The following is a 26,441-nucleotide window of genomic DNA, read 5'->3' on the forward strand; positions in this document are numbered from 1 at the left end:
GAGAGAGAGATTGTCCTTACTTGAAATACCAAGTTTATATTATTTATGAATTACTACAGAGAGAGGAGTTATTCTTACGTTAGATATCAAAAGATGGAAATTCAGTATTAAACTAACTTTTAAATGAAATTAAAGTTACTGTATTTTCATTTAAAAGTTAGCTTAATACACTACCCTTAAAAAAGAAATAATTGGTTGACTTAAGAATATAGGAGTGTGTGACTCTCTCCCCCATTCCACTGATCTATTTTTAGAAATCTTCTTAACCTCATTTTTAAAAACTTCTTTATTCTGTCACTTTCTCTTTGTTCTGAAATGCTCTATGTCTCTGTTTTAGAACGGCGCATTTACAGTTTGTAAACGGTACAGGTAAAATTAAATCAATTCAAAATTACCTACTGTACAGTTAAGGACATACAGAGAAACAGTGCTGTAATATGTAGGTTGGCTAACTTCGAACGAGACAGAGAGAGAGGGAGAGAGAGAGATATCAGTTGTCCTTACTTATGAGAGTGAGATTTTTTATGAATTATTGTGGACACACACACACACACAGAGAGAGAGAGAATTACAAGAAAATTTGACCACTGATCAGCAAAACTCCCCTTCTTGTCATGTTAGCCCTTAAACGCCGAGCCTCTATTTACAAAAACGTTTCCCGTATGCCGGCGGCGTTCGGTGAGTTAGTGCCGAAGCCGAAAAAAAGTTTTTTTCAGAAAATCACAGCACGCTTAGTTTTTAAAATTAAGAGTTCATTTTTGGCTCATTTTTTTTGTCATTGCCTGAAGTTTAGTATACAACCATCAGAAATGGAAAAAAATATCATTATCATATATAAATATTGAAATATATGACAGCGCAAAAAAAATTGTTCATATATAATTTTATACAAATCGCTGTGAGCAAAACAGTTAAAGCTAATGGGTTATTTTGTTTTTCTTTGTATTGTACACTAAATTGCAATGATTTTGGTATATAACAAATTGTAAAACGATCAAAGCAACACAGAGAAAATATTATCACAAAATGATGCATGAATTTTGAACGCTCGGATGTAAAAAAATTTTTTTTAAATTCACCATAAATCGAAATATTGTGCTAGAGACTTCCCGTTTGTTGAAAAATGAAGCTAATTGATTGAATATTACTAGACTGTAAGTGTTTTAGCTTAAAATTGCAGTTTTCGACCATTTTGGTCGAGTTAAAGTTGACTGAAAGTCGAATTTTTTCTATTTATTGTGATTTATATGAAAATATTTCAAAACTGATAAAAGCTACAACCATGAGTTATTTTCTGTTGTATTCTAAATGAAATTGCGCACATTTTCATATATAAAACTTTATGTAACGACTAATATAAAACTGTGCAAATATTACGACAACGTGACGAAAGAATTTCTGAGATGTTCGCCGAAGTTACAGCGAGACGGAAGGAAAATGTTTTTTAAAAAATTCACCATAAATCGAAATATTGTGCTAGAGACTTCCAATTTATTGCAAAATGAAGGTAAACGATTGAATATTACTAGAATCAAGAGTTTTGCAATTTTTTGACTATTTCGGTCGAGTTAAAGTTGACCGAAGGTTGAAATTTTGGCAGTTATCGGGATTTATGTGAAAATATTTCAAAACTGATAAAAGCTACAACCATGAGCTACTTTCTGTTGTATTCTACATGAAATTGCACACATTTTCATATATAAAAGTTTATGTAACGACTAATGTAAAACGATGCAAACATTACGACAACGTGACGAAAGAATTTCTGAGATGTTTGGCAGAGTTACCACGCGCAGACGTAAGGAAAAAATTTTTTTTTTTCAGAAATTCACTATAAATCGAAATATTGTGCTAGAGACTTCCAGTTTGTTGCAAAATGAAGGTACATGATTGAATATTACTAGAATGTAAGAGTTTTAGCTTATAATTGCGTTTTTTTACCATTTCGGTCGAGTTAAAGTTGACCGAAGGTTGAAATTTTGGCAGTTATCGTGATTTATATGAAAATATTTCAAAACTGATAAAAGCTACAACCATGAATTATTTTCTGTTGTATTCTACATGAAATTGCGCACATTTCCATATATAAAACTTTATTTAACGACTGATACAAAATGGTGCAAACATTACGACAACGTGACAAAAGAATTTCTGGAGCGGATGTCAGGAAAAAGTTTTTTCAAAAATTCACCATAAATCGAAATATTGTGCTAGACTTCCAATTGGTTGCAAAATGAAGCTAAATGATTGAATATTACTATAATGTAAGAGTTTTAGCTTACAATTGCGTTTTTTTACCATTTCGGTCGAGTTAAATTTGACCGAAGGTTGAAATTTTGGCAGTTATCATGGTTTATATGAAAATATTTCCAAACTGATAAAAGCTACAACCATGGGTTGTATTTTGTTGTATTTTACATGAAATTGCACACATTTTCATATATAAAACTTTATGTAACGGCTAATATAGAACAGTGCAAAAATTACGACAAAATGACGAAAGAATTTCTGAAATTTTCGGCAGAGTTACCATGGGCGTAAGAAAAAGTTTTTTCAAAAATTCACCATAAATCGAAATATTGTGCTAGAGACTTCCAATTTGTTGCAAAATGAAGGTACATGATTGAATATTACTAGAATGTAAGAGTTTTAGCTTACAATTGCGTTTTTCGACCATTTCGGTCGAGTCAAAGTTGACCGAAGGTTGAAATTTTTTGTAGTCGACGTACGGTACGTCCACTTGGCACCCAACAGACAATTTTAGTCGACGTATGATACGTCCAGTAGGCGTTTAAGGGTTAAATGACATGTCTGACAGCTTTTGCCTTCGACCTACTTACAAAAGATGAGGGAAGAATTTGTTTGTTCAAAATAATACGAATTTTGTAATTACAGTTTTATTATTATTATTTTTATTATTGTTGTTGTTATTATTATTTAATTTTATTAATCTTATTAATATTTGAAAATTAGTACTTATTACTAGGTAAAAAGTTTATTTATCATACAAATAAACATACCTGTATACAAGTACCATAAAAATTCATCTCACTAAAAGAGAGAGAAATTATTACTTTTAATAATATTTAATGTTATTTAATTTACACATAAAAGTTTGAAAACTTATAAATTACATAAAAAATTAAACACTTTTGCAGGGTTTCTCAGTGTTCGCGTGTCTGTGAATTCATGCAACTCGAATCGCCCAAGTTTGGGGTATTTGTGTGTGTGTGTGTGTGTGTGTGTGTGTGTGTGTGTGTGTGTGTGTGTGTGTGTGTGTGTGTGTGTGTGTGTGTGTGTGTGTGTGTGTGATATATTGCTTCTTCACATCTTTTTCACCTTCTTTACACACTTTTCTTTCATCCATTTCTTCATTTACTTCAGTTGTGTCAAGATTCTGATCTCATTTCTCTCAAATCTTCCTTACCTTTGTTAAGTGCCTTTTAGTCTTGCTCCAAATCCTATTCCATTTCTTTCATATACCATGGTTTTCTCTTAACCTGACCTTATACATCTTGACGTCAACACCTTGCCTCCGTTTCTCTGCACCCCTTTCCAATCTCACACCACACACTTCAGCTGCTGCCTTTTCAATTCCTCTTGAAACATTTTCCACCAACCACTTATTGCTGCTATGTTTACTGACACATTCTTTACATTCTTGTTGACATTATTTTTCATTTTCCAAGTTTTTATTCTTTTGATTGTCTTAATGTCATTCTGTATCTCAATAACTAATGAACTCAACAGCATCATATGGAAAAAACTTTAACTGCTGAATTTGTGATATACTGTACAGGCTTTTAACAAACACCACCCAATAACAACCAAAGAAGAATGGCCTGAAATTTACACTAAGGCCTGACTTACTACCTGTTAGGTATTTCTATAGGCTGCAAATTCTAGTCTTTTTATTGATATTTGGTAGTTGCCATTGCCTGGAAATTACAAAATGACCTGCTCTGCTGTTTACCTTGCTATTTACCCATTCCATACATATGCAGACTGCACAAAAACCTTCTGATTAACAATTTTCAATCTGCCTGAATTGGCTGTCCCTTTAATGGAAACAGCACAGTTTCAAAACAAATTTTCAAAATACAGTAATTGCAAAAATAGTTTGAAAAAGTAATATATACTTTTCAGTACGAGTAAATATAAACTCAAAATAGTTAAAACGCTGGAAGTTTAAAAAATGACAGGAGCTCAGAGTAACAGATGAAAAATTTTAAGAGTAAGTATAGCCTCACCTATAAAGTTTAGATGTAAAGGAGTCATTAACTGTGAACTCATGTGATGCTTCCATTTCTTTAGTTTTTGGAGATTTGACGAGAACTCGTTGGGCTGGCTTACCAAGAGCTAATGACTGCAAAGCCCTCACAAGATCTCTGTCCGGAATGTCAGTTTCACTCTGTATTTCCTGTGAAGAAAAATTATATTAATGACTATTACCATAACAAATAGAAACTAATTGTGAACAAACTCCCAAAAAACATCATATACAGTACATCCAACTGTTTCAAGGTTTTAAAATCACACCTAATGGATAAAAAAATATTTCAATTACTCAAAAAGAAAAAGAAAGCTTACCTCGTATGTTAATTTTTCTCTAGTATTGAATAACATCAGTATGACCATTTGGTAGGTTGAAACTTGTATGATGTGTTTTCTTGGTCCAGATGGTTTACCTGGGGTCATTACAGCAGCTGCAGATGAAGCAGGAACCCCATTAGTAGGAGTTGCAGCACCAGATATGCTTGGTGATGGTATCATACCATTATTGTTGGTAGTACCTGGCACTGTTGAGGACGAAGAGGATATCCCTGCTACACTACTGACAGAATCTCCAGTGGGAACAGACGCAACTGATGATAATGGCGGAACACCTACACTAGAAGCTGCACTTGCACTTTCTTCTTTTCTTGAACCATAAAATACAGCATTCAAATCTGCTGACCTAGAAAAAATCAAAGGTGAATTGTAAAAATTAAATCTAATAAAATTTAACAGGTAAAGCTTTATAAATACCTCACGAAAGATACCCAACTCAAAATTCATGTGTAAATTTGCTTTGTTACTAGCTTAATCTCAGAGAACATACACTGGTTCTGGACATTCTTTCCTCCTAAATTTTGAATGCATTTCTAATAAAAGTTACTTGTGATGATTACAGTACCTGGATTTAAAATTCAATTAACCCTTAAACGCCGAGCCTCTATTTACAAAAGTGTCTGCCGTATGCCAACGGGGTTTGAGAGTTAGAGCCAAAGCGGAAAAAAAGTTTTTTCAAAAAATCACAGCACGCTTAGTTTTCAAGATTAAGAGTTAATTTTTGGCTCCTTTTTTTCTCATTGCCTGAAGTTTAGTATGCAACCATCAGAAATGAAAAAATATCATCATCATATGTAAATATTGGAATATATGACAGCGCAAAAAAAATTTCATATATAATTGTATACAAATCGTGCTGTGAGCAAAACGGTTAAAGCTAACAAGTTTTTTTTTTTTCGTTGTATTGTACACTAAACGATCAAAGCAACAGAGAAAATATTATCACAAAATGATGCATGAATTCGTAACGTGCGGACATAAAAAAATTTTTTTTTTTAAATTCACCATAAATCAAAATATTGTGCTAGAGACTTCCCGTTTGTTGCAAAATGAAGGTAAATGATTGAATATTACTAGAATGTAAGAGTTTTAGCTTACAATTGCATTTTTCAACCATTTCGGTCAAGTCAAAGTTGACCGAAGGTTGAAATTTTGGCACTTATCATGATTTATATGAAAATATTTCAAAATTGATAAAAGCTACAACCATGAGTTATTTTTTTTGTATTCTACATGAAATTGCACACATTTTCATATATAAAACTTTATGTAACGGCTAATATAAAATGGTGCAAAAATTACGACAAAGTGACTAAAGAATTTCTGAGATTTTCAGCAGAGTTAGCGCGCGCGGACATAAGGAAAAAGTTTTTTTTAAATTCACCATAAATCAAAATACTGTGCTAGAGACTTCTCGTTTGTTGCAAAATGAAGGTAAATGATTGAATATTACTAGAATGTAAGAGTTTTAGCTTACAATTGCATTTTTCGACCATTTCGGTCGAGTCAAAGTTGACTGAAGGTTGAAATTTTGGAACTTACCATGATTTATATGAAAATATTTCAAAACTGATGAAAGCTACAACCATGGGTTATTTTTTTGTATTCTACATGAAATTGTGTACATTTTCATATATAAAACATTATGTAACGGCTAATATAAAATGGTGCAAAAATTACGACAAAGTGACTAAAGAATTTCTGAGATTGTAAGAGCCTGACGCCATCTCTTCCAAACACGTGTGTGTTCGTGTGTTCATCGTCCATCGGAGTGGCGAGACGTTTGGTGTCTTCATAAACAGAAACATACACACAGTTTGATACAGTAGAATCGTTGGAACATTATGAGTACATGATTAGAATGCTTGCATGACAATGCAAGTAGTGGTGATTGTACATACATCAAGACAATAATGGTTAGGGAGAAACAGACGGAAATATCGTATGTTTGAAATCGTGTTCCTTTAGAGAAAGTCTTGTCCACTCCGATGGACGACGAACACACGAACACACACGTGTTTGGAAGAGACGGTGTCAGGCTCTTACAAGATTTTCAGCAGAGTTAGAGCGGACATAAGGAAAAAGTTTTTTTCAAAAATTCACCATAAATCAAAATATTGTGCTAGAGACTTCTCGTTTGTTGCAAAATGAAGGTAAATGATTGAATATTACTAGAATATAAGAGTTTTAGCTTACAATTGCATTTTTCAACCATTTCGGTTGAGTCAAAGTTGACCGAAGGTTGAAATTTTGGCACTTATCGTGATTTATATGAAAATGTGTCAAAATTGATAAAAGCAACAACCATGAGTTATTTTTTTTTTTGTATTCTACATGAAATTGCACACATTTTCACATATAAAACTTTATGTTAACGCTAATAAAAAACGGTGCAAAAATTACGACAAAGTGACTAAAGAATTTCTGAGATTTTCAGCAGAGTTAGCTGATGCTTTCTTTGGGATAAGAAAGAAATTCAAGATGTGTGCAGCTGGGTCACGCTTGTAAACAAAACAACAGCGTGATCCATGAACTCGCAGCATCCTTCAAGGCACGATTTAAAATTTTTCGCAAACGAGGCCTATCAGTATTTTTCCGCGAATATTTAAAAAAACTTTTTGTAGTCGACATATTTAACATCCACTTGGCTCACTGGGTGAGCGGGTTCCATTCTCAGCTACCACTCTGTTGGTCGCGAGTTCGAATCTCCGACCGGCCAGTGAAGAACAAGAGGAATTTGTTTCTGGTGACAGAAATTCATTTCTCGATATAATGTGGTTCGGATTCCACAATAAGCTGTAGGTCCCGTTGCTAGGTAACCAATTGGTTCTTAGCCACGTAAAAATAAATCTAATCCTTCGGGCCAGCCCTAGGAGAGCTGTTAATTAGCTCAGTTGTCTGGTTAAACTAAGATATACTTAACGTCCACTTGGCACCCGACAGACAATTTTTGTCGACATAAAATACATCCAGTTGGCGTTAAAGGGTTAAAGAAAAATCCCTTAATGGTTCTTAATTTCATGTATCTTCTTTCATATTCACTTCCTCTTGAAAATACTTTTATTCAAGCTATTTACTCTCACCCAGTGCAACTGGGTGCATTATGTGTGAGTATATCTTGCATGAGTTATTACTGAAGTACTTTTCTATCTGTAATTACAAGTCAAAGTACAATAAAATCCTTTTAATATTGCCATATACAAGTGTTCAATAGTCAGAATGATAATAAAGAATTTTAAAAAATATATGGATATAAATACTTCATTGAATGTCTAATGCATTCCCACACAAATGCTTATGCTACAGATTCTTGAATAATTAAAATATTTGTTATTACTAACCTATTAATCATTAAATAGCCTTCACTGTGTAGAACATATTCCAGTCACCAATTTGAAATGCTGCAAAGCAACATCCAAGCAAACTCTACTTGGTCCTTAACACCATGCTATTCATTTTTGTGTGCACTGGTCATCATGCGCTGCTACTTGTTCTAGGACACCCACAGCACTTCCCATTGATTTTTGTGCTGTGCCATTCTTGGACAATATTGTTAGTACAATTTCACATGACAAATCCTTCATGGAGATACCTGATCTTGACATCTCTGACATTAGGTGTGCAGCTACAGCTCAAGAACCTTCTGCTAAGTTCCTGGACTACATTCATGAAGACATTATGTGGCATATGACTAAGTGTGTTTCTAATGGTTATGACAAGCCCATGAGTTCTGGCAATTATCTCCCTCTTCCCAGGCAACATCACAAGTTCTATAGGTTACAAAGCTGTTCTTCGCAGGATCATCTCCTTTCATTAGCCATGGAAGCTACTGAAATGGATGCCTCTTCCAGCTGCAGACCTTGCGCTAAATACAAACATTTCTGCAGAGAGAATCTTGTACCATTTGAACTGGTAGGAATGGGTGCAGGGGCTGAACACTCTATGTGGTCGTTCAGTCCTCTCTCAAGATTGTGTGGATTATGTTGAATAATTTTTAAAGTGTCTTCTCACCAAAATAATGAAGACAAGGAACACAGACTGCCACAACCTCTTATATTGTTGTTAACCATAGAGCTTTGCTGACTGGTGTCTTGGATCTGGTGTTTTGGATCCCATAGCCCCTAGTCTTTTTCTCGAGGGCTTAGTGCACAAATTGTGGAATAAATTAACATCGAATACCACCAAAATAACTCTTGTTAATAGGGGTGCTAAATTGTCCTTGTTGTTTACGGAACTTTCTGCCTCTCAACCCAGGTTTCCATACTGACAGCGATACTTGTCTAGCTAGTGCCAAAAGTCTGCACCACCAAACAGTACAGTTACTTATAATTATTTTGTGAAATTCATATAAAAAATAGGCATAAAAGATAAAGGAACACATGAAGAGTAAATAGCAGCCCCCTAAAGTTGGGTTCTCATTCAGCATGAGGCTAGTGACTACCACAGGTAACCCTTAGCTTGCATAATATAAAAGCAGCATTTTCTTTTTGCCTCTTGTCTTTTCTATAAGTCTACTCCTTCTTTAGTTTATCCTCCTCATTCTCTCCTCATTTTCACTGTGCCACCTAAACATGATTGTTGAGTCAATGGTCCCAATGACCTATGCATTTGGGGGCCCTCTCCAAAAAAAAATTTTTTTTTTTTTGACAACCATATGGTAATCTGATTTTGGCTGCATCCATGATTGGAATGATACCTGATACTAAATTATTCATTTGTCAGAAATATATCTTCTGACATATGTTTTGTAATTACCTGAAATGAATTCACACATTTAATTACTATATTTTGTATTCAAATCCACGATACAGTAAACCCCTGTATTCATGGAGGATGCATACCCCGCCGCCCCCGCGACTAGCTAAAACCCGCAAATACTTAGTACCCTTCTAAAACACTTAAGACTGCCTATTTTGATAGTTCAAACACAAAACACACACACACACACAAAAAAATGCTTACTCAGGTACATGTATTATCCTACTTACGATGGGGTTAGGTTCCAAAAACCCATTGTTTGTTGCAAAAAACCTATCTCAAATATAGCCTAGCCTACACTATAAAGTATACTCTATACATACACGGTACTGTAATTATTAATCAGCTAATTCTGGAGGTTCATGGTACTTCAATACAAAGAGAAATTGAATAACATACAAGAATTAGCTTAGCCTACACTATGGTATACTGTAAACATATACGGTAGCCTAGCCTACATTATACTGTACTCTATATTCACAAAATATCGTATTATACAAACATCAACATAATGGATATGCATCTTTTCCATGGATCTTTTAAAATGTTATGCCTTAATTCACTGTATCCAAAAATATTGTATATATTCTTACACTGCTTTTGTATTATAAATTGCGATCACAGCGATCAATGTTTTGGTTTGGGAATCGATTACGTGGTAAGTTTATTTCGCTGTATTTAACTCAGTTCAGAGTGCTTTTCTTGCTTCTAGTTAGTGTAAATGAATCTCTATATACTTTATTTATATGGGGCAAGGTTATTTTTCGTTGTACAAAGTGTTTTTAAGTCGAAATATAACTGAAATACGTTTCGTTGTGAAATTACTTTAGCTATTTTTTTCATTAATAGATGACGTTGGCCTTTTGGGGGAGTTTGTTTTGTGTAAAAAAATCAAGATTCCATTCACTATTTTCCCTTTGTTTCATCACAATATGAGCTTTACATATTTATCGTTTATCGGCGTAAAAATAGCAGTACAGTAATGTGTTCTTTCATGCCCAGTAGTTTTTACTGAAATACTTTCTTTCATCTGTGTTGCCGATGCACGATAATTTATAGTCATTGGCAGCTTGAACATTGTTTTCTCAGCTTCAGCTACAACTTGCTGCTTAAATTTAGCAGTATATTTCCTTGCCGATCTTTATCCATATCGAATAAGGGTATAATGTTAATGTCATTTGTAATATAACTACGGTAATTCTTAATTACCCTAGGATGGTTGAAATACGAGCAAAATGGCTGTTGTTATGATAAGCAAAACAAGTTTCTCATTCGGTTGTTTGTGGCTGTAAGCATTTACGAAAGAGTATAACGTTACTAGCAATACTTTCATCATTCTCTTTTACTTTTTTAACTAGAAGATGGGATAAAGAGATGGAGGGAAAGAAGTTGGTCTATTGTAATTTGGTCTCTCTAGCTGCCTGATTGTATGCTGTTGCCTGTGCCCGAGCGAAATTTAAAAATATTTTATAAATATTGTCGTACTGGTATTAACTGTCTACCCATTGCAAAATGGAATTACTATAAGGCGAATTATTGTAACTCGAGCATTAACAGAATATTTTAATAGTTTTATAAAAAAAGTGCATTTAGTCATGAAACTGAGATGAAAATACAGTAATTAGTGAATATTTCTCAATGAAAAATACTGTGAATGGGCAAATTTTCAGTGAATAATGAGTATATATGTTCCATAGAGAAATCCGTGAATAGGTGAGTCAGCGAATTGTGAGACCACGAATATGGGGTGTTTACTCTATACAATCTCAATTTCAACAATACTTAACAAAAACATCTGGTTGTTCAAATTATTATGCAGTAAATATAAAATGACAAATTTTGGAGTAATTTATATTTTTCCGAACGTACAAACCTGAGGTCTTTACATATGGAAATACCTTTAGTGCAGCTGGAAATCAGCCATTCAATTCTAACAAGGTTGTTAGGTAGTTAACTACCGGTGGTAGGGTGGGGAGTCCCACCATTCCATCCGTCAACACATTCACTTACCTTCTGGCCCAGGTATCAGAATGAGGGGTGCCTTGAGGTTTGAATGCTAAGAAAAATACAAATTACACGAATACAAATCCTCGGTCTTTACACATGGAAGATTTACTTTTTTGGTGGGAGGATTCTGAGTAAGTTTCTGAACTGGCTGGTGGTTCGCCTCACCTGGGACCTTCTTCCTGGTCGTGTAGAGCAAAGGAAGGAGTCCCATTCCTCTGACCTGTTGAACATATGAGTGTTCAACAGACAGACTTCTGGGCTTTTCTTTAGAGAGAGGGTTGGACGCTTCTATTAATCTACACAGTACATTAGATAATTGAAAGGATGCTCAGAAATTTAACTCACCTGCATCAAGCCAGTTCCAGCACGATGGCTTGCCAACCGATCCTCCACACACAGGAAGAGGAGGGGTATAAAAGAGATAGAGAGGAGGCCAGTCACACACACATGCACTCTTTTCTTTCGTAACTGTACATCTTAGGTGAGATGCTATTTGTCCCACTAGGGGAACTGGATGAGCTACAAAACTTGTTGAGCAGCCACCACAGGACCCAAGGAAAAAGTGTCCAAGGATCTACGGGCAACATCCCATAGGTAGAAGTTGAATGTGGTCTGTTATGACCACACTCCTGCCTTCTGTACCTGATGAATGATCTTCCTAAATGCGAGGGACGGACTGATGCCCCGACCTTGTGAGCTCTGGCCCAGAACTTACTGTCACCCACTTCATAAGGCGTAGAGTTACGCCTGTGTGATCGTCTCACATAGCCAGAAAGAAATGGTGTTCTTGGGCACCTCCTTCTTGGCTGAGCCAGTACTAGCGAAGAGTCATCGACACCCAGGCCTGAGTTGTTGAGTCCTCTTAAGGTAGTACCTCAGCACTTTAACTGGACACAGTAGCATCTCATCTGGTTCATTGCCAAAAGACCAACAGATTCTGAGACTTTGCTGCAAATTCTGGGACAAATTCGAGCATGACAGATCCCCATTCCCTCAAGTAGTTAACGTCAAAAGAAAGACCATGTAGTTCACCTACTCTCTTTGCCGATGCCAGGGCAAGCGAGAAGACAGTCTTGAGGGTCAAATCCCAGTTTGACAACTCATAAGGGCTCGTAGGGTGCACGAGCCATGCTCTGGCTGCACTCATGGTGATGGCACTGAGTGCATAATGAATGTCGATCAATCTCAATAGGGGAGAGGAAGCAACTCCAAGGAACATTCCCTGTGCCTTGGCAATGCCTTATGGCATGAGGCTTCCCCTTCTTAAGCTGTGGTGACTCGAGGGTTTGCAAAACAAAACAAAAGTAAATCACAGATACAGGCAGTCCCTGTTTAATGACGGGGGTTCTGTTCCCAGTCGAGCGCTGCTAACCAAAAACCAGTGATAACAGCACTAATAACCCGCTTAGCAGAACCGTTAGCCGGATATCGGAGGCGAAAATCCAGGTAACGGCTTTGCTAGACAAGCGCCTTAAAACCATATCGCCATTAACCGATGCAGCTGGTAAGCCGGGACTGCCTATATCACAAATATCACATAAAGAATGAACAGAGAAAAAAACCAGGATTGCTATGAAGTCAAATTGAGGAAAACCAGCTGGGAAAATGAGATGCATGCTACTCGTAAGGCAGCCAGAAGGTAAATGAATGCATTGCCAGATGGAACAGTGGGACTCCCCACCCTACTGCCAGTAGTTAACTACCTACCAACCTTGTTAGAATTGAATGCACGGTTTCCAGCTGCGCTGAAGGTATTTCCATATGTAGAGACCAAGGGTTTGTATTCATGCAGGAACAAGAAAATCTTAAAAACTGTTTTCATAATTGTGGAAAGAAAATTAGCTCAGTATTCCAATACTTACAATATTTTTCTTCAAGAATATAAATTTAGTAAAACTAAATGAAATGATCTTTTAAAATGGTAGTTCTAGAAGCCCAGCACCAAAGTGTCACCAACACTCAAGCACAAGAAGCTCAAGGACTAATGGGAGACTATCTGACAGTAGCTCCTACACATGAAGTTAGTTTGGTTGATATTATAATGTCCTCCAACCAGAAGCAATTATTTATAAATGAAGTGTGACTATTATCATCATTATAAACCAGTTAATAAGACCACTGTACTGTATTTCTAGAATGACATAAGATTTGCACGAAGGATTTCGAGTGTTAATGTATTTTTATCATTACATAGTTTAAACCTTTATAATGGAGAGGTGAGATTTATAGCGAGACAAGTTGAAGAAGTTGGGCAAGCTAGGTGGGAAGAGACCGAAAAGAAGAATGAGAATTAAAAGCTAAAGAAATGCAGCTGGGATTAAAGGGACTCAGTTGTTCAGGGAAGGGAGGTGGAAGAGATTACAGTACTATTTTTAAATCACACAAATCTTGCTCTTCCTTGCATATATCAAAATTAGTATCATCGTCATTTCTACATAGACACTGCAAATCATTAAAGAATAAAAAAATGGATGATGTACAGTGCTGGATGATATACAGTGCTAAGTACATGTTTGTAACAAGTTTCAATCTACTTGCTCTACTTATCAGAAAAAAGCAACTGTCCATATCTAAGCATATCATTAAATACATTAGGATATTTATGGGACCACAACTTTTCTTCACTAAAACTGACCAACAGCTTATTTTATTTGAGACTTCAAAAAAAAATTTTCTTTACTAAAGTATGTAAATAATGTCAAAGCTATGTACATAACATTCTTTGAACAATATTGCTAAATAATAACTTCTAAACTTGTACTCTAATAAAATATAACATCACATCTCTCAAGATTGCAAAAACCTCTGGGATAGTAAAACTAATTTCCAGTTAGAAAAATAATAATTCAACTTATATATAAACGATCAAAAGTTTTGTACTCACCCTAATTGAGGATGTAAAGTAAGTTGCCTGCCACTATGCTTGTTGAGGTAGAATCTACGGAAGGCCTCAAAGGCACTTCTTGGAGCCATAGGAATGTTGGCTTTAAGGTTAGCAGACTGCGTTGGCCAGTAGCCCGTTGTTAAAACTCTTACATATATATCAACACCAAACAAATTTGTCTGAAATAAAAATAGTACCCTATAGTAACCAAAATTCTGTAAATGTAATATAAATTTGAGAGATCTTTGGCTTTATAACACAACAACATTACTACAGTATTTCTTTCATTCAAAGTGCACTTAATTTTCTACAAAACATATAATGCACAAACTTACCCCTGCACTATTTACTCTATTCTTGAACTCTTCATTTATAGTATTCGATATGGTAACATCCTTAAACATTCCTTCCAATTTTGAAGTAAACTGGCAACCACACTCTGTTTTCAACTTGCTTATCATAGTCTTTTCAGAATCTTCTGACACAGATTTTTGCAGTAGGAGGCGTTTTGCCAAATGTTGTTTATAATAACGTTCAAATACGTCCTTTTCTTGGAGGAAACGGAAAAGCACCATCGTTTTGTCAAGCACTGCTTCAATTTCAGCTTCTGTCATCTGCAAACAGAAGTAGATTTAAACTTGCATGGCAGACAACTACTTCTTAGTACATGTACACATAATAATCTCCACCATTACTATGTCACATTCACTGTAACAAACACGTCTATTTCTAGCTTGCATGCATACTTGTACTTCATAACAATGGGGCCCTTTATTCCAAGACCTCCTCCACACTGTCCTGCTCTCTTTCCCCTTAAAACTTGAGAATTTTACACATTCTTAATATACTCAATCTCTTCTTGTAACCACACCACCAAAAAACTGCGATTCATCTTTTCATCTGCACTACCTTTTCTCGTATCTTTTATGAATCACTTTAATTTTCCCCATTTCAACTATTCTAACTCTAAATATACTAAACAAGCATTTCATTTGAAGTTTTCCTTTTACCTATCACCCTCCATAATGGAATGTTGGCTCAACATTCCCGTTACAAATAACACAATTGGCATTTGTAGAATCTCATTTTCTTTCAAACCCTTCACAGAGCTACTTTTACCTTCATTTCTTCACCTATTCTGTGATTTTCTAATTCTACCATTACCAAGTGAATTTACTTCTGAATGTCCATGCAAATTAACCACTTTATTCTTAATTTTCCTTCCTCCATTTACCTTTCCTACCATACTCTAATTGACAGTCACTTCTCTTGCAAGCACTTCCACACATTTACCAGTCTGGGCTTACACAATATTCACTATCCCAGTCTAACATTACATTAAAAAATCATCAGCCACTTCCCACCCTATTCACGAACCCTCTTCTAATCCCAAAACTCTACGTTTAAATTCAGCCAACTCATCAACACTTAGGGTAGCAGGCTAATGTGAACTGTTTGCATAAGACTAAGGGGGCATTCTCCCATGAGATTGTTTTTTATATTCACTTATTTATTTTGACCCTGTTGTGCATAATGACAAGATAGATATGCAAGGGTTACAAGGCAATTTCCCAAATTCTTTTTAGCAATTTTCACTGAAAAATTGATGGAAGCCATCTATTTGTAGCTAACAAAATGGGCAGCACACAACTGTCTTAGACACAGTTCTACACCAAACCAGTTATCCATACCATATATACTTATACAGTATAAGGCTAGCTTTCATTGAAAATTCTTCTACTGGCTCTCACTGCATCTATACTATTGGTATTAGACATCATAACTATCATACTCACCCCTTTAACGCCTTTCTTTAGTTTATCATCAATAAACAAGGATAAATATTCTGGTGACTTGCTATTCAAATTGATGAAATATTCGAAGTCTGCTGCTATCATTTGCTTGAATATTTTATCATTATTAAAGGAGTTATGCAGGAAGTGGTCAAAGCGATCTTTCAAGTCCAAAAGATTCTGAAATAAAGAATGAAATAAAATCAGTGCTGCAACAATGATAACGTTAATGTACTTCATATTTTCATCATCTAAAACTAATCATATTTTCATTTAAGAGGCCTATGAACACATTAGTCACAAATATCATAATGCAGACATTATTATTCAAGGCAGGATAATGGTATACGCTTAAATTACATTTTGTAACATTACATCCATGTAGACATGAAATAATACATATTTTAAACACAATATTAAAGTTTGTACTTGAATAATGTACGTCCAACAGATCTGTTTTCCTATGTAGCCTTTAAAAGTGAACAATCCTATTTTATTATATCTACCCTTAAATGTAAACAATTCTGTCATTCTGGCCCATTCCAAACATAATGGTATTTCTGAAGACAAGAACAAATCCAATCACATTTTTGCGAAAATTTGAGACATGTAACAATACTCTCTGTGTCTGGGAAATTACTGTTCTAGCATGTTCAGTCTGATGCTGTTTGGTATTTGGAAGTTTGGGTTTTTTGTATAATGACATTTGTCTTTTTTCCATTTTTGTTTAGCATGTATGTTTTTGTTTGTAAATGCTTGGTGGGTCTCACGGTTCATGTTTCTTTTTTCTCTTTTACTTGAAGTTTGCTTGAATGTGTTAGGGTAGAGTGACTGGGCTTCCCTTCACCCGATACAGAGAGCAAGAAATCAAAAAGCGCAAAATTACTCTAAAAAGAGAAAATTAGAAGAGCAGTTGCAAATAGACTAAGAGATAAGGCAGAGGAGTGAGAACATAGGGAGATAATGTGAAGCTGCCAAACTGGTCAGGCTGCTGGTGAGTTGGTCATAAACAGTTGGTGGGCTCTCAGCTCAGTTGATGGTTGTGTGCTTTCCAGAAGAGTGTTGAGTAGGGTCCTAAACAGTTGATGGGCTCTTGGCTCAGTTGATGTTTATATGCTTTTCCGGAAGGTGGCTGCTTTTCTGATCTGGGATTTTGTGTCGGTTGTGATTGCTTGGTAGTGGTCTAAATAATATATTAGGTTGGGGTTCTTTCAGTAAATTGAAAAGAAAGTAGGTTTATGTTCTTTTGATAGTTGAGGAAATACCATAGTTTTAAAAATTATATATTAGGTTAACCCTTAAACGCCGAGCCTCTATTTACAAAAGTGTCTGTCGTATGCCGGCGGCGTTCGGGAGTTAGCGCCGAAGCCGAAAAAAAGTTTTTTTCAAAAAATCACAGCACGCTTAGTTTTTAAGATTAAGAGTTCATTTTTGGCTCCTTTTTTTGTCATTGCCTGAAGTTTAGTATGCAACCATCAGAAATGAAAAAAATATCATTATCATATATAAATATTGGAATATATGACAGCGTAAAAAAAAATTTCATATATAATTGTATACAAATCGCACTGAGGAAAACGGTTAAAGCTATTGAGTTATTTTTTTTCTCCGTTGTATTGTACACTAAATTGCGATGATATTGGTATATAACAAATTGTAAAACAATCAAAGCAAGACAGAAAAATATTATCACAAAATGATGCATGAATTCATAACGCGCAGACGTGAAAACAAGTTTTTTTTCTAAAATTCACCATAAATCGAAATATTGTTCTAGAGACTTCCAATTTGTTGCAAAATGAAGGTAATTGATTGAATATTACTAGACTGTAAGTGTTTTAGCTTACAATTGCAGTTTTTGACCATTTCGGTCGAGTTAAAGTTGACCGAAGGTCGAATTTTTTCTATTTATCGTGATTTATATGAAAATATTTCAAAACTGATAAAAGCTACAACCATGAGTTATTTTTTGTTGTATTCTACATGATATTGTGCACATTTTCATGTAAAACACTTTAGTAAGGCCTAATATAAAGTGGTGCAAAAATTACAACAAGGTGACTAGAGAAATTCTGAGATTTTCGGCAGAGTTACCGCGGGCGGAGGGAAGGAAAAAGTTTTTTTAAAAAATTCACCATAAATCGAAATATTGTGCTAGAGACTTCCTGTTTGTTGCAAAATGAAGGTCAATGATTGAATGTTACTAGAATGTAAGAGTTTTAGCTTACAATTGCATTTTTCAACCATTTCGGTCGAGTCAAAGTTGACCGAAGGTTTAAATTTTGGCACTTATTGTGATTTATATGAAAATATTTCAGAACTGATAAAAGCTACAACCATGAGTTATTTTTTGTTGTATTCTACATGAAATTACGCACATTTTCATGTATAACACTTTACGTAAAGCCTAATATAAAACGGTGCAAACATTACGACATAGTGACAAAAGAATTTCCGAGATTTTCGGCAGAGTTACTGCGCGCGGACGTAATGAAAAAGTTTTTTTTCAAAAATTCATCATAAATTGAAATATTGTGCTAAAGACTTCCAATCTGTTGCAAAATGAAGGTAAATGATTGAATATTACTAGAATGTAAGAGTTTTAGCTTACAATTGTGTTTTTCGACCATTTCCGTCGAGTCAAAGTTGACCGAAGGTTTAAATTTTGGCACATCGTGATTTATATGAAAATATTTCAAAACTGATAAAAGCTACAACCATGGGTTGTTTTTTGTTGTATTTTACATGAAATTGTGCACATTTTCATATACAAAACTTTATGTAACGGCTAATATATACGGTGCAAAAATTACAACAAAGTGACAAAAGAATTTCTGAGATTTTCGGCCGAGTTACCGCAAGGACGTAAGGAAAAAGTTTTTTTCAAACATTTACCATAAATCAAAATGTTGTGCTAGAGACTTCCAATTTGTAGCAAATTGAAGGTAAATGATTTAATATTACTAGAATGTAAGAGTTTTCACTTACAATTGCATTTTTCGACCATTTCGGTTGAGTCAAATTTGACCGAAGGTTGAAATTTTGGCACTTTTCTTGATTTAGATGAAAATATTTCAAAACTTATAAAAGCTACAACCGTGGGTTGTCTTTTTTGTATTCTACATGAAACTGCACACATTTTCACATATAAAACTTTATGTAACGGCTAATATAAAACAGTGCAAAAATTACGACAAAGTGACGAAAGAATTTCTGAGATGCGTCGCTGATGCTCTGTAGTGTGAGAAGAAAGAAATTCGCGCATGCGCGGCTGGGTAACGCTTGTAAACAAAACAACAGCGTGATCTGTGAACTCCCAGCATCCCTCAAGGCGCGTGATTTAAAATCTTTCGCAAACTAGGCCTATAACTATTTTTCCGCGAATATTTAAAAAAACTTTTTATAGTCAACTTACCGTAAGTCCACTCGGCACCTGACAGACAATTTTAGTCAACGTATGATACGTCCAGTTGGCGTTTAAGGGTTAAGGTTCTTTTGATTGTTGGGGGAAACTATAGTATTAAGATTGATAAATTAGGTTAAGGTTCTTTTGATAGCTGTGGGAAAACTAGTACTGTATTAAGATTGATAAATTAAGTTAAGGTTCTTCTGATATTTGTTGGAAAACTATAGTATTAAGTTTGGAGTTAAAGTTTTGGTGAATAATAATGTTATGATTAGGCCAAGTTTCCATTCTGTACGTTAAGGTAATAAATTAGGTTAAGGGAAGTCAGAGTTTTACTTAGTAACCTCTTAAATTTGTTCCCATCATCCTGCACTAAAGAAAAGTCAGAGTTTTACTTAGTAACCTCTAAATTTGTTCCCATCATCTTGCACCAATTGTGTAAATGAAAAATACACTACATAATATTTAGGCACCCAACATGGGGCTTTGATAGTAAAGTAAGAGTGGGGTACATACAATTGGAGATGGCAGAGGGAGCTGGTTTGGAAGGTACTGGGTAAGATGACAGGGGACAAGGTTGGAAGCAGAGGTGGGATAGGCTGATGTGCATGATGATCAGCCTGCAGGATAAGTTAGAAGAAGCCCAGGAAAGGGAAAGTAGATTAGTTGCAAGGATGGAATGGATGAGAAAATGTGTGAGATGGCAAAGAAAGTGGCTAAGAGTGGGCCTCGTGTTGTGAAAGGAGGTCAAGACGCTGAGGCAAAAGGTGCAAAGGAGAAAATTCCTAAAGGGAAGGGGGTACCAAGTAAGCGCAAGAGAGTACCTGCCATGGATGAGGATGGTATGAGTGAGGTGAATGACAGTGATGAGGAAGAGAAAAGTAAGAAAAGAGAGGGAAAGCGGGAAAGAAGAAGAGAATGAGGTGTGAGGAAAGAGGAGTAGAGTTCCTGGATTTCGAGGGATAGTCTGGACTCGGAAATTGACAACGACTGGAAGAGAGAGAGTTGGAATAACAGAAGTGAAGACAGTGAGAGAGAGGTTAAAGAGGCCAAAACAGTATTCCTAAGGGAAGTTTCCCTGATTGAGAAATTTAACATTAGGAAAGGAAGAGCTATACGTGAGTTCTTTGAGGAGTTCGAGAAATATTGTGAACAAAAGTATGGGGAGAATGATAGCATATGGGGGAAACGGCTGGGAGTTCCTAGAAGGGCGGTTGAAGTTGTGCTACAAGAGTATGTGTGAGGGTGAGCCAGGGTACAAGTTCTTGAAGGCTCAGGTGACTAAGCAGGTGAAGAGAATAAGGAAAGTGTTGTCTACAAGAAGGATGATAGGTTTGAGGAGGCAAAGATGAAAGCCGGAGAGAAGGTGAGCTTGTATGCACATCAGTTGGAAGCTTTGGCCAGGAGGTAGTTTGAGAGACAAAAGGGTTGAGAATAAACACCTCATGCAGATATTCTTGGCCACAATCCCACAGAAGAAGAGGGTGATTGTGAAAGAGAAGTAAGATCGGAAGTGGTGGTCTGCCAAGAGTTTAAAATGGGAGGATGCTTTGGAAATCCTGGAAGACCTGAGAGTGGATGATGAAGAAACGAAGGATATGTACTCTGGGTTTGAGGTGGTGAGTGGAAGAATGTATACGGACGCGTTGGTATGTGAGGAGATAGGTGTGATGTGAGCCTTACTGGAGAGTGTAAGAGAGACCAGGTGGAAAGAGGAAGAAAGAATGTGTAAGTGAATGTGGGGAATAACGGGAAAAGGGGCTGGAGCAGAAGCTGAGAGAGGTTTAGGAGTGGGAGTGTGAGTACAGCCAATGTGGATGGAAGGGAAAGTCAGATGGGAATGAGTAGTAGTGACAAGGAGTGTTACAGGTGTAGAAGGATTGGGCATCTGAAAGTGGATTGCAGATGGGCCAGTGGCAAGTGTTTCGGCTCTGGAAAGAGTGGTGGACTGCCCGCAAGCGAAAGAGTTGAAGTGTTTCGGCTGCGGAGAGGTGGGGCATTGAGTGAGAGTGCCCGAGTGGAAGGAGAGTAGGAGTAAGTGGAAAGTCGTTGTGGAATCTGTGGAATGAGTGGGTATTTTGCCAGGGCATGTAAGAACCCTTGGAGCAAGTGTGATGGATGTGGAAAGGAGGGTTACCAAGGAAGACTGCTGTAGCAAACCCCAACCCAGGGAAACTAAGTGTGAAGGGGGTTTACCGTGGTGAGCCCTCTGGGATAGATGTGTTGCATGTGAGAGAAGGGTTGAAGTGGGAATGTCTGTTTTGAGGAACAAATAGAATGTTGTTTGTGTGTTAGAGTAGAATGTGGTGGAGTGTTGTTGAAAGTGCTGATAGATACTGGTTGTAGTGGGAATGTTGTTTTTAAACAAGGAATACAAGAAAATAAAAGGTGTAGCATGGAGGAAGGAATATGCTGGATACATAACAGGGATTGAAGGATTGGAAGTAAAGGTGTGCACGAGGTTTGTTGAGTTGGTTACAGTTGCAAGAATAAGGCTAGAGGAGGAGGAGGATTCTTACGCTGTGGATAAATGAATGAGAGGTATGATGTGTTGCTGGGGTGCACATTTTTGAAGAAAAACAGGATAAAAGTGCACCCAGAACAAGAAATGATAGAGATACGAATGGGGAGTGAAACAAGTGTGAAGTTGTATGTGGAGGAGGATGGACAGGTAAGTTTGAAGATGGTTTCTGGAGTGGAGGTGTATGCAATGAAGGACATACAATTGCCGAGAGATTTGGGGTGTGTGGGGTGTGAAAGTGGGATGGCAAATGAATGTTGGAGTCAACGCAGAAAGTTTGGGTGAAATGTTCATGGTGGATAGTAGCTCTGCCTGTTATGAGGTAAGGCGGGTTGCACATGTTTGATGGAATTATGGATGTAAAGGATCCAAAGGTATGTGTAAAGGTATGTGGGAATGAGAAAAAGAAAAGGTGGAAGGTATACACATGGGTGATAGATTGGGAAGCTTAAGAAGTGTGGTCGATTTGAGTAATGATAAACATGTTAAGGGATATGATGTGATGGCTGAAGAGGAAAAGTCAGAAGAGTGGAGTAAAGAGAAGCTTAGAGAAAGGTGAGACTGAGTGAGAAGCTGAGCAAGAAAGAAAAAGAGCAGGTGTATGAGTTGTTGTGAGAAAGGAAGGGTGCATTGAGTCAAGGTGGTGAGGACTTTGGAACAGCTAGGGTGCTGGAGTTCCATATTCGACTGACTGACGACACACCGATATTTTCCTGCTCCAGTAACATGAGAGATTGAACCCAGTAAGAGTGCTTGGAATAGTCCAATTATGCCCCTAAGAAAGCCTGATGGGAGACTGCGAATGTGTATTGATTATTGAAGAGTAAATGAAGTGACAGTGAAAAAAAGGTTCCCTATGTGAGTGGTGTCTGACTATGTGTACAGTATGCATGGGATGAAAGTGTTTAGCAAGACTGATCTGGTAAGGGGGTATTATCAGATGCCAGTGGCTGAAAATTATAGGCCGATAACTGCTTTCTCGACTACGAAAAAACATTATCAGTTCTGCAATCTCAGTTTTGGATTGGCTAATGTCCCAGCTGTATTTCATAGAGTGATGAATGTGGTACCGAGTGGTTTTCCCTGTAAAAATGTGTCAAGTGTTTCTTGACGACATTTTGATGATGAGTAAAATTGTAGGAGCACGAGATTAGTGCGAGCAGTGTTGAAGAAGTTAGAGGAAGTAGGGGCGAAAGTCAAAGTAAGTGTGAGTGGTTCATGGAAGAGGTGGAGTTTTTGGACCCTAAGGTGAGTGAGTCTGGTGTACAAAAGGTGGAAAAATTTGTGGAGAAAGCGATAAACTTCCCTCGACCCAGGAACACGTGAGAGTTGTGTGGATTTTTGGGATTGAATGAGTTTGGAAGTTTGTGGAAGACTGTTCAGGGATTCCAAAGCTGTTGTCAGAATGGAGAGGTTGTAAGAAGAGTACAGTTGTGAGGTGGGATGAAAGGATGTGTAAGCATTTGAGAAACTGAAAGAGGAAATGGTGAAGGATGTAGAGTTGGTTTACCCTGACTATAGTATGGACGCAAGTAAGTCAGAAGTGTATACGGATGCAAGTGGAATGTTGATGGGTGGATATTTGATGTAGAAGCAAGTGGTGAATGGGACTGAAAGAAATAGAGTGATAGCATATGTCAGTAAGGCGTTTAGTTCGGCAGGGCGAAATATTCTACTATTGAGAGAGAGTTGACTGCACTGCGATTTTATGTGAAAGCAATACGAATGTTTTTGTATGGAGTGAGGTTTATGGTGTGTACAGACCATCAACCTCTAGTGTATCAGCAGAAAATGAAGGGAGTGAGAGCTAGAGTTGCACTAACAGTAGAGGATTTGAGAGACTTTAATTTTGTGGTAGAACACATCCCTGGTAAAAGGAATATTATTGCGGACATGATGTCTAGACTACCTGGGGAAGGGAAGGTAGAGAAAATGAAAGACATAAGAACAGAGTATTGTATCTGCCGAGAGGATTGGTAGTAGAACATGAGTAAGAGGGGTGGTATGAGGTATGGATTGAATGATATGGTAAGTGAAGTAAGTAAGTATAGCTTAGTTTTACCAGACCACTGAGCTGATTAACAGCTCTCCTAGGGCTGGCCCGAAGGATTAGACTTATTTTATGTGGCTAAGAACCAATTGGTTACTTAGCAACGGGAAGTGTGAATGAACTGAGGGTAGAGGTGAGTGAAAAAGTTTGCAAGAGGCCTGGATGTTTGGGAGTGTCATTTCAGGAGGTTTTGATGGCGGTGAGTAAGAAGTAGAAGGGGATTGTGTCCGTACATGTTGGGGGTGAGAGACCTAAAATGTATCAACATGGGGGAGTGAAAGGCAGCGAGATAGAGTTGCATCTGCAGTGTTTGAGTCGGGTGCACTATAACTGAGTTATAGAGAAAAAGAGCTGCGAAAGGAAAACGTGAAGAGGAAAACGTTGGAGAGGGAATGTCGCAGCTGTTGGAGATGGAGATGGAAGTAAGTGAAGGATGTTTGGTTGGCAGAAGAGACAAGTGTCAATGTGCATACAAGACGGGGAATACAATGATTGTGGGAGTTGACACCAGTGGAGGACAGTACAGGCAGTCCCTGGTTATCGGTGGGCTCAGTTATCGACAGGCAATCCGGTTTTACAGCACTTGCTAAGTGATGAAGATTGGCAATTTTCAGTGCCCAAAATCGCCAATTTCTGCTTATTGGCTCCGGTAATTGGGTATTGGTGCCAATACATACCTAACAGAGGTGTCGATAAGCAAAAATCTGCGATTTTCGGTTATCAACAAGCCATCAGAATGGAACCCCCGCCGATAACCAGGGACTGCCTGTACTATGGTTTGGTTGACACGGGAGCGCAAGTATCATTGGTGAAGGCACGTGTGATTAGGGATGTTGAGAGAGTGAATTGGAATGTTAACAGGAGAGCGGTGAATGTATCAAGAAGAAATATAGCAGGAAGATCGGTTGGATGGGAGGAAGTGAGGCTGAAGGTAAGGTTGGGAGAGTTTGAGGTGGAAGCTTGTTTTCTGATACTGGGAGATGAGCAAATGCCCTATTGTTTCTTGTTTAGGTTGGCAGTGGATATTGGGAAAGGAGTTCTGTTGAAAGATGAGGTTGTGATAGGGAAAATTCAAAGTGTGGCGGTACGTATGGCCAGGTTTGTGGGAATAACTGATAGGAGTCTAAGTGAGGAGGAGGATATAGTGGAGTTGGACAAGAGTGATAATGAATTGCTAACAACGGAGGATGCTGAAGAGATGCAGCGGAGGTGTCTGATAATGAGTGAATTGAAGAGGTGTATTAGAGAGGGAGTACCTGGAAAAAGATGGCCTTTGTTGTTGAGTAAATGGATGTGGTTTGCTGAGAGATTTGTGTTGTGTGAAGGAGTGGTGTATTTTGCGAGAGAGAGGATGGGAGAGAGAATGTATGTTCCAGTGTTCTCGATGAATGGAGTGGAATGGAGCAGCAGGGATGTGTATGTTAGTCCACAAGAAATATGGACATATGGAGAAGTTTAAGTTAATTGAGTGTATGAAAGAGCGAATGTTTCCCATATTTGAGGAAATTTTGTACGGATGTGGCAGATATGTGTGACAAATGTCAGAAGGGAAGATATCAGAGAGTGAATGCTAGCCCACCTGTTTTGAAGTTGGGTATGAGAGAACCATTTGAGTTAGTGGCAATTGATTGTGTAACTTTGCTGGTAACTGCAGGAGGAAGCGTAGGAGTGGTTGTTATGGCAGATCATAAGAATGAGTTTGTGAGTTGTGCAGCTGTGAAGAAAACTACTGAGAATGTTGAGTGAATGTTGAGAGAGTGGGGTATCGAGCATGTAGTAACAACTCCATACATGCCGAGTGCGAATGGATTGGCAGAATGAACTATATGGACTCTGAATGAAATGTTACAAATGTTGACTGATAGCGAGAATGAATGGGATTTGTCGTTGGGTAGAGTGGAGACGATGTATAATGGGTCAGTACTGTACATAAAAGTACTGGCATGCCTCCGAGTGAATATGTGATGAATTACAAGAGGTATGTGAGAGCGAAGTTGGATTTGAATGAAGAAGAGAGGGATGTATAAAGGCATGCAAATGAAAGGTTTTACAGTTTCAGAGTAGGTGACAGATAAGGTGTTGAAGGAAGTGGTTGAAAAAGGAAGATTGACAGTAAGATGAGTGAGAAGTATGAGGGTCTGTATGCAGTGAAAACAGTGTGGTCAAATGGGTTGTGTGTCAGAAGACATGAATGAAGAATGAAGAGGGAAATGTAAAGGCAATAAGAGCACACTATAATCAGTTGAGAAGATGGAGAAAACCACCGAAATACATACTGGAGCATCCCATTAGGAAGTTGTTAAGGGAGAAGGAAAAGGAGACTGAAGAAATAGAAGATATAAATTGGGGAGATGAACAGCTAGTGTTGGTGGAACATAAGAGAAAGTCTAAAAGGAGGAGTAGAAAGAGCA

The 26,441-nt window shown here is 37.1% G+C and overlaps 1 protein-coding gene across 1 annotated transcript in view; it reads right to left on the reverse strand.

Moving 5' to 3' along the window:
* The window catches only part of Cul3 (cullin 3), an 86,530-nt gene that overhangs the window by 12,714 nt on the left and 47,375 nt on the right, over positions 1–26,441 (reverse strand). The window contains exons 7-11 of the mRNA XM_067115587.1: positions 16,057–16,233; positions 14,596–14,874; positions 14,261–14,439; positions 4,591–4,957; positions 4,251–4,420 (exon numbers count right to left, since the gene is read on the reverse strand). Of these exons, the coding sequence (XP_066971688.1) occupies positions 4,251–4,420; positions 4,591–4,957; positions 14,261–14,439; positions 14,596–14,874; positions 16,057–16,233 (1,172 nt within the window). The remainder of the gene's footprint in view (positions 1–4,250; positions 4,421–4,590; positions 4,958–14,260; positions 14,440–14,595; positions 14,875–16,056; positions 16,234–26,441) is intronic.

Source organism: Macrobrachium rosenbergii, chromosome 13 (genome assembly GCF_040412425.1).
Source record: "Macrobrachium rosenbergii isolate ZJJX-2024 chromosome 13, ASM4041242v1, whole genome shotgun sequence".
In the NCBI taxonomy this organism is placed as follows: Eukaryota; Metazoa; Arthropoda; class Malacostraca; order Decapoda; family Palaemonidae; genus Macrobrachium; species Macrobrachium rosenbergii.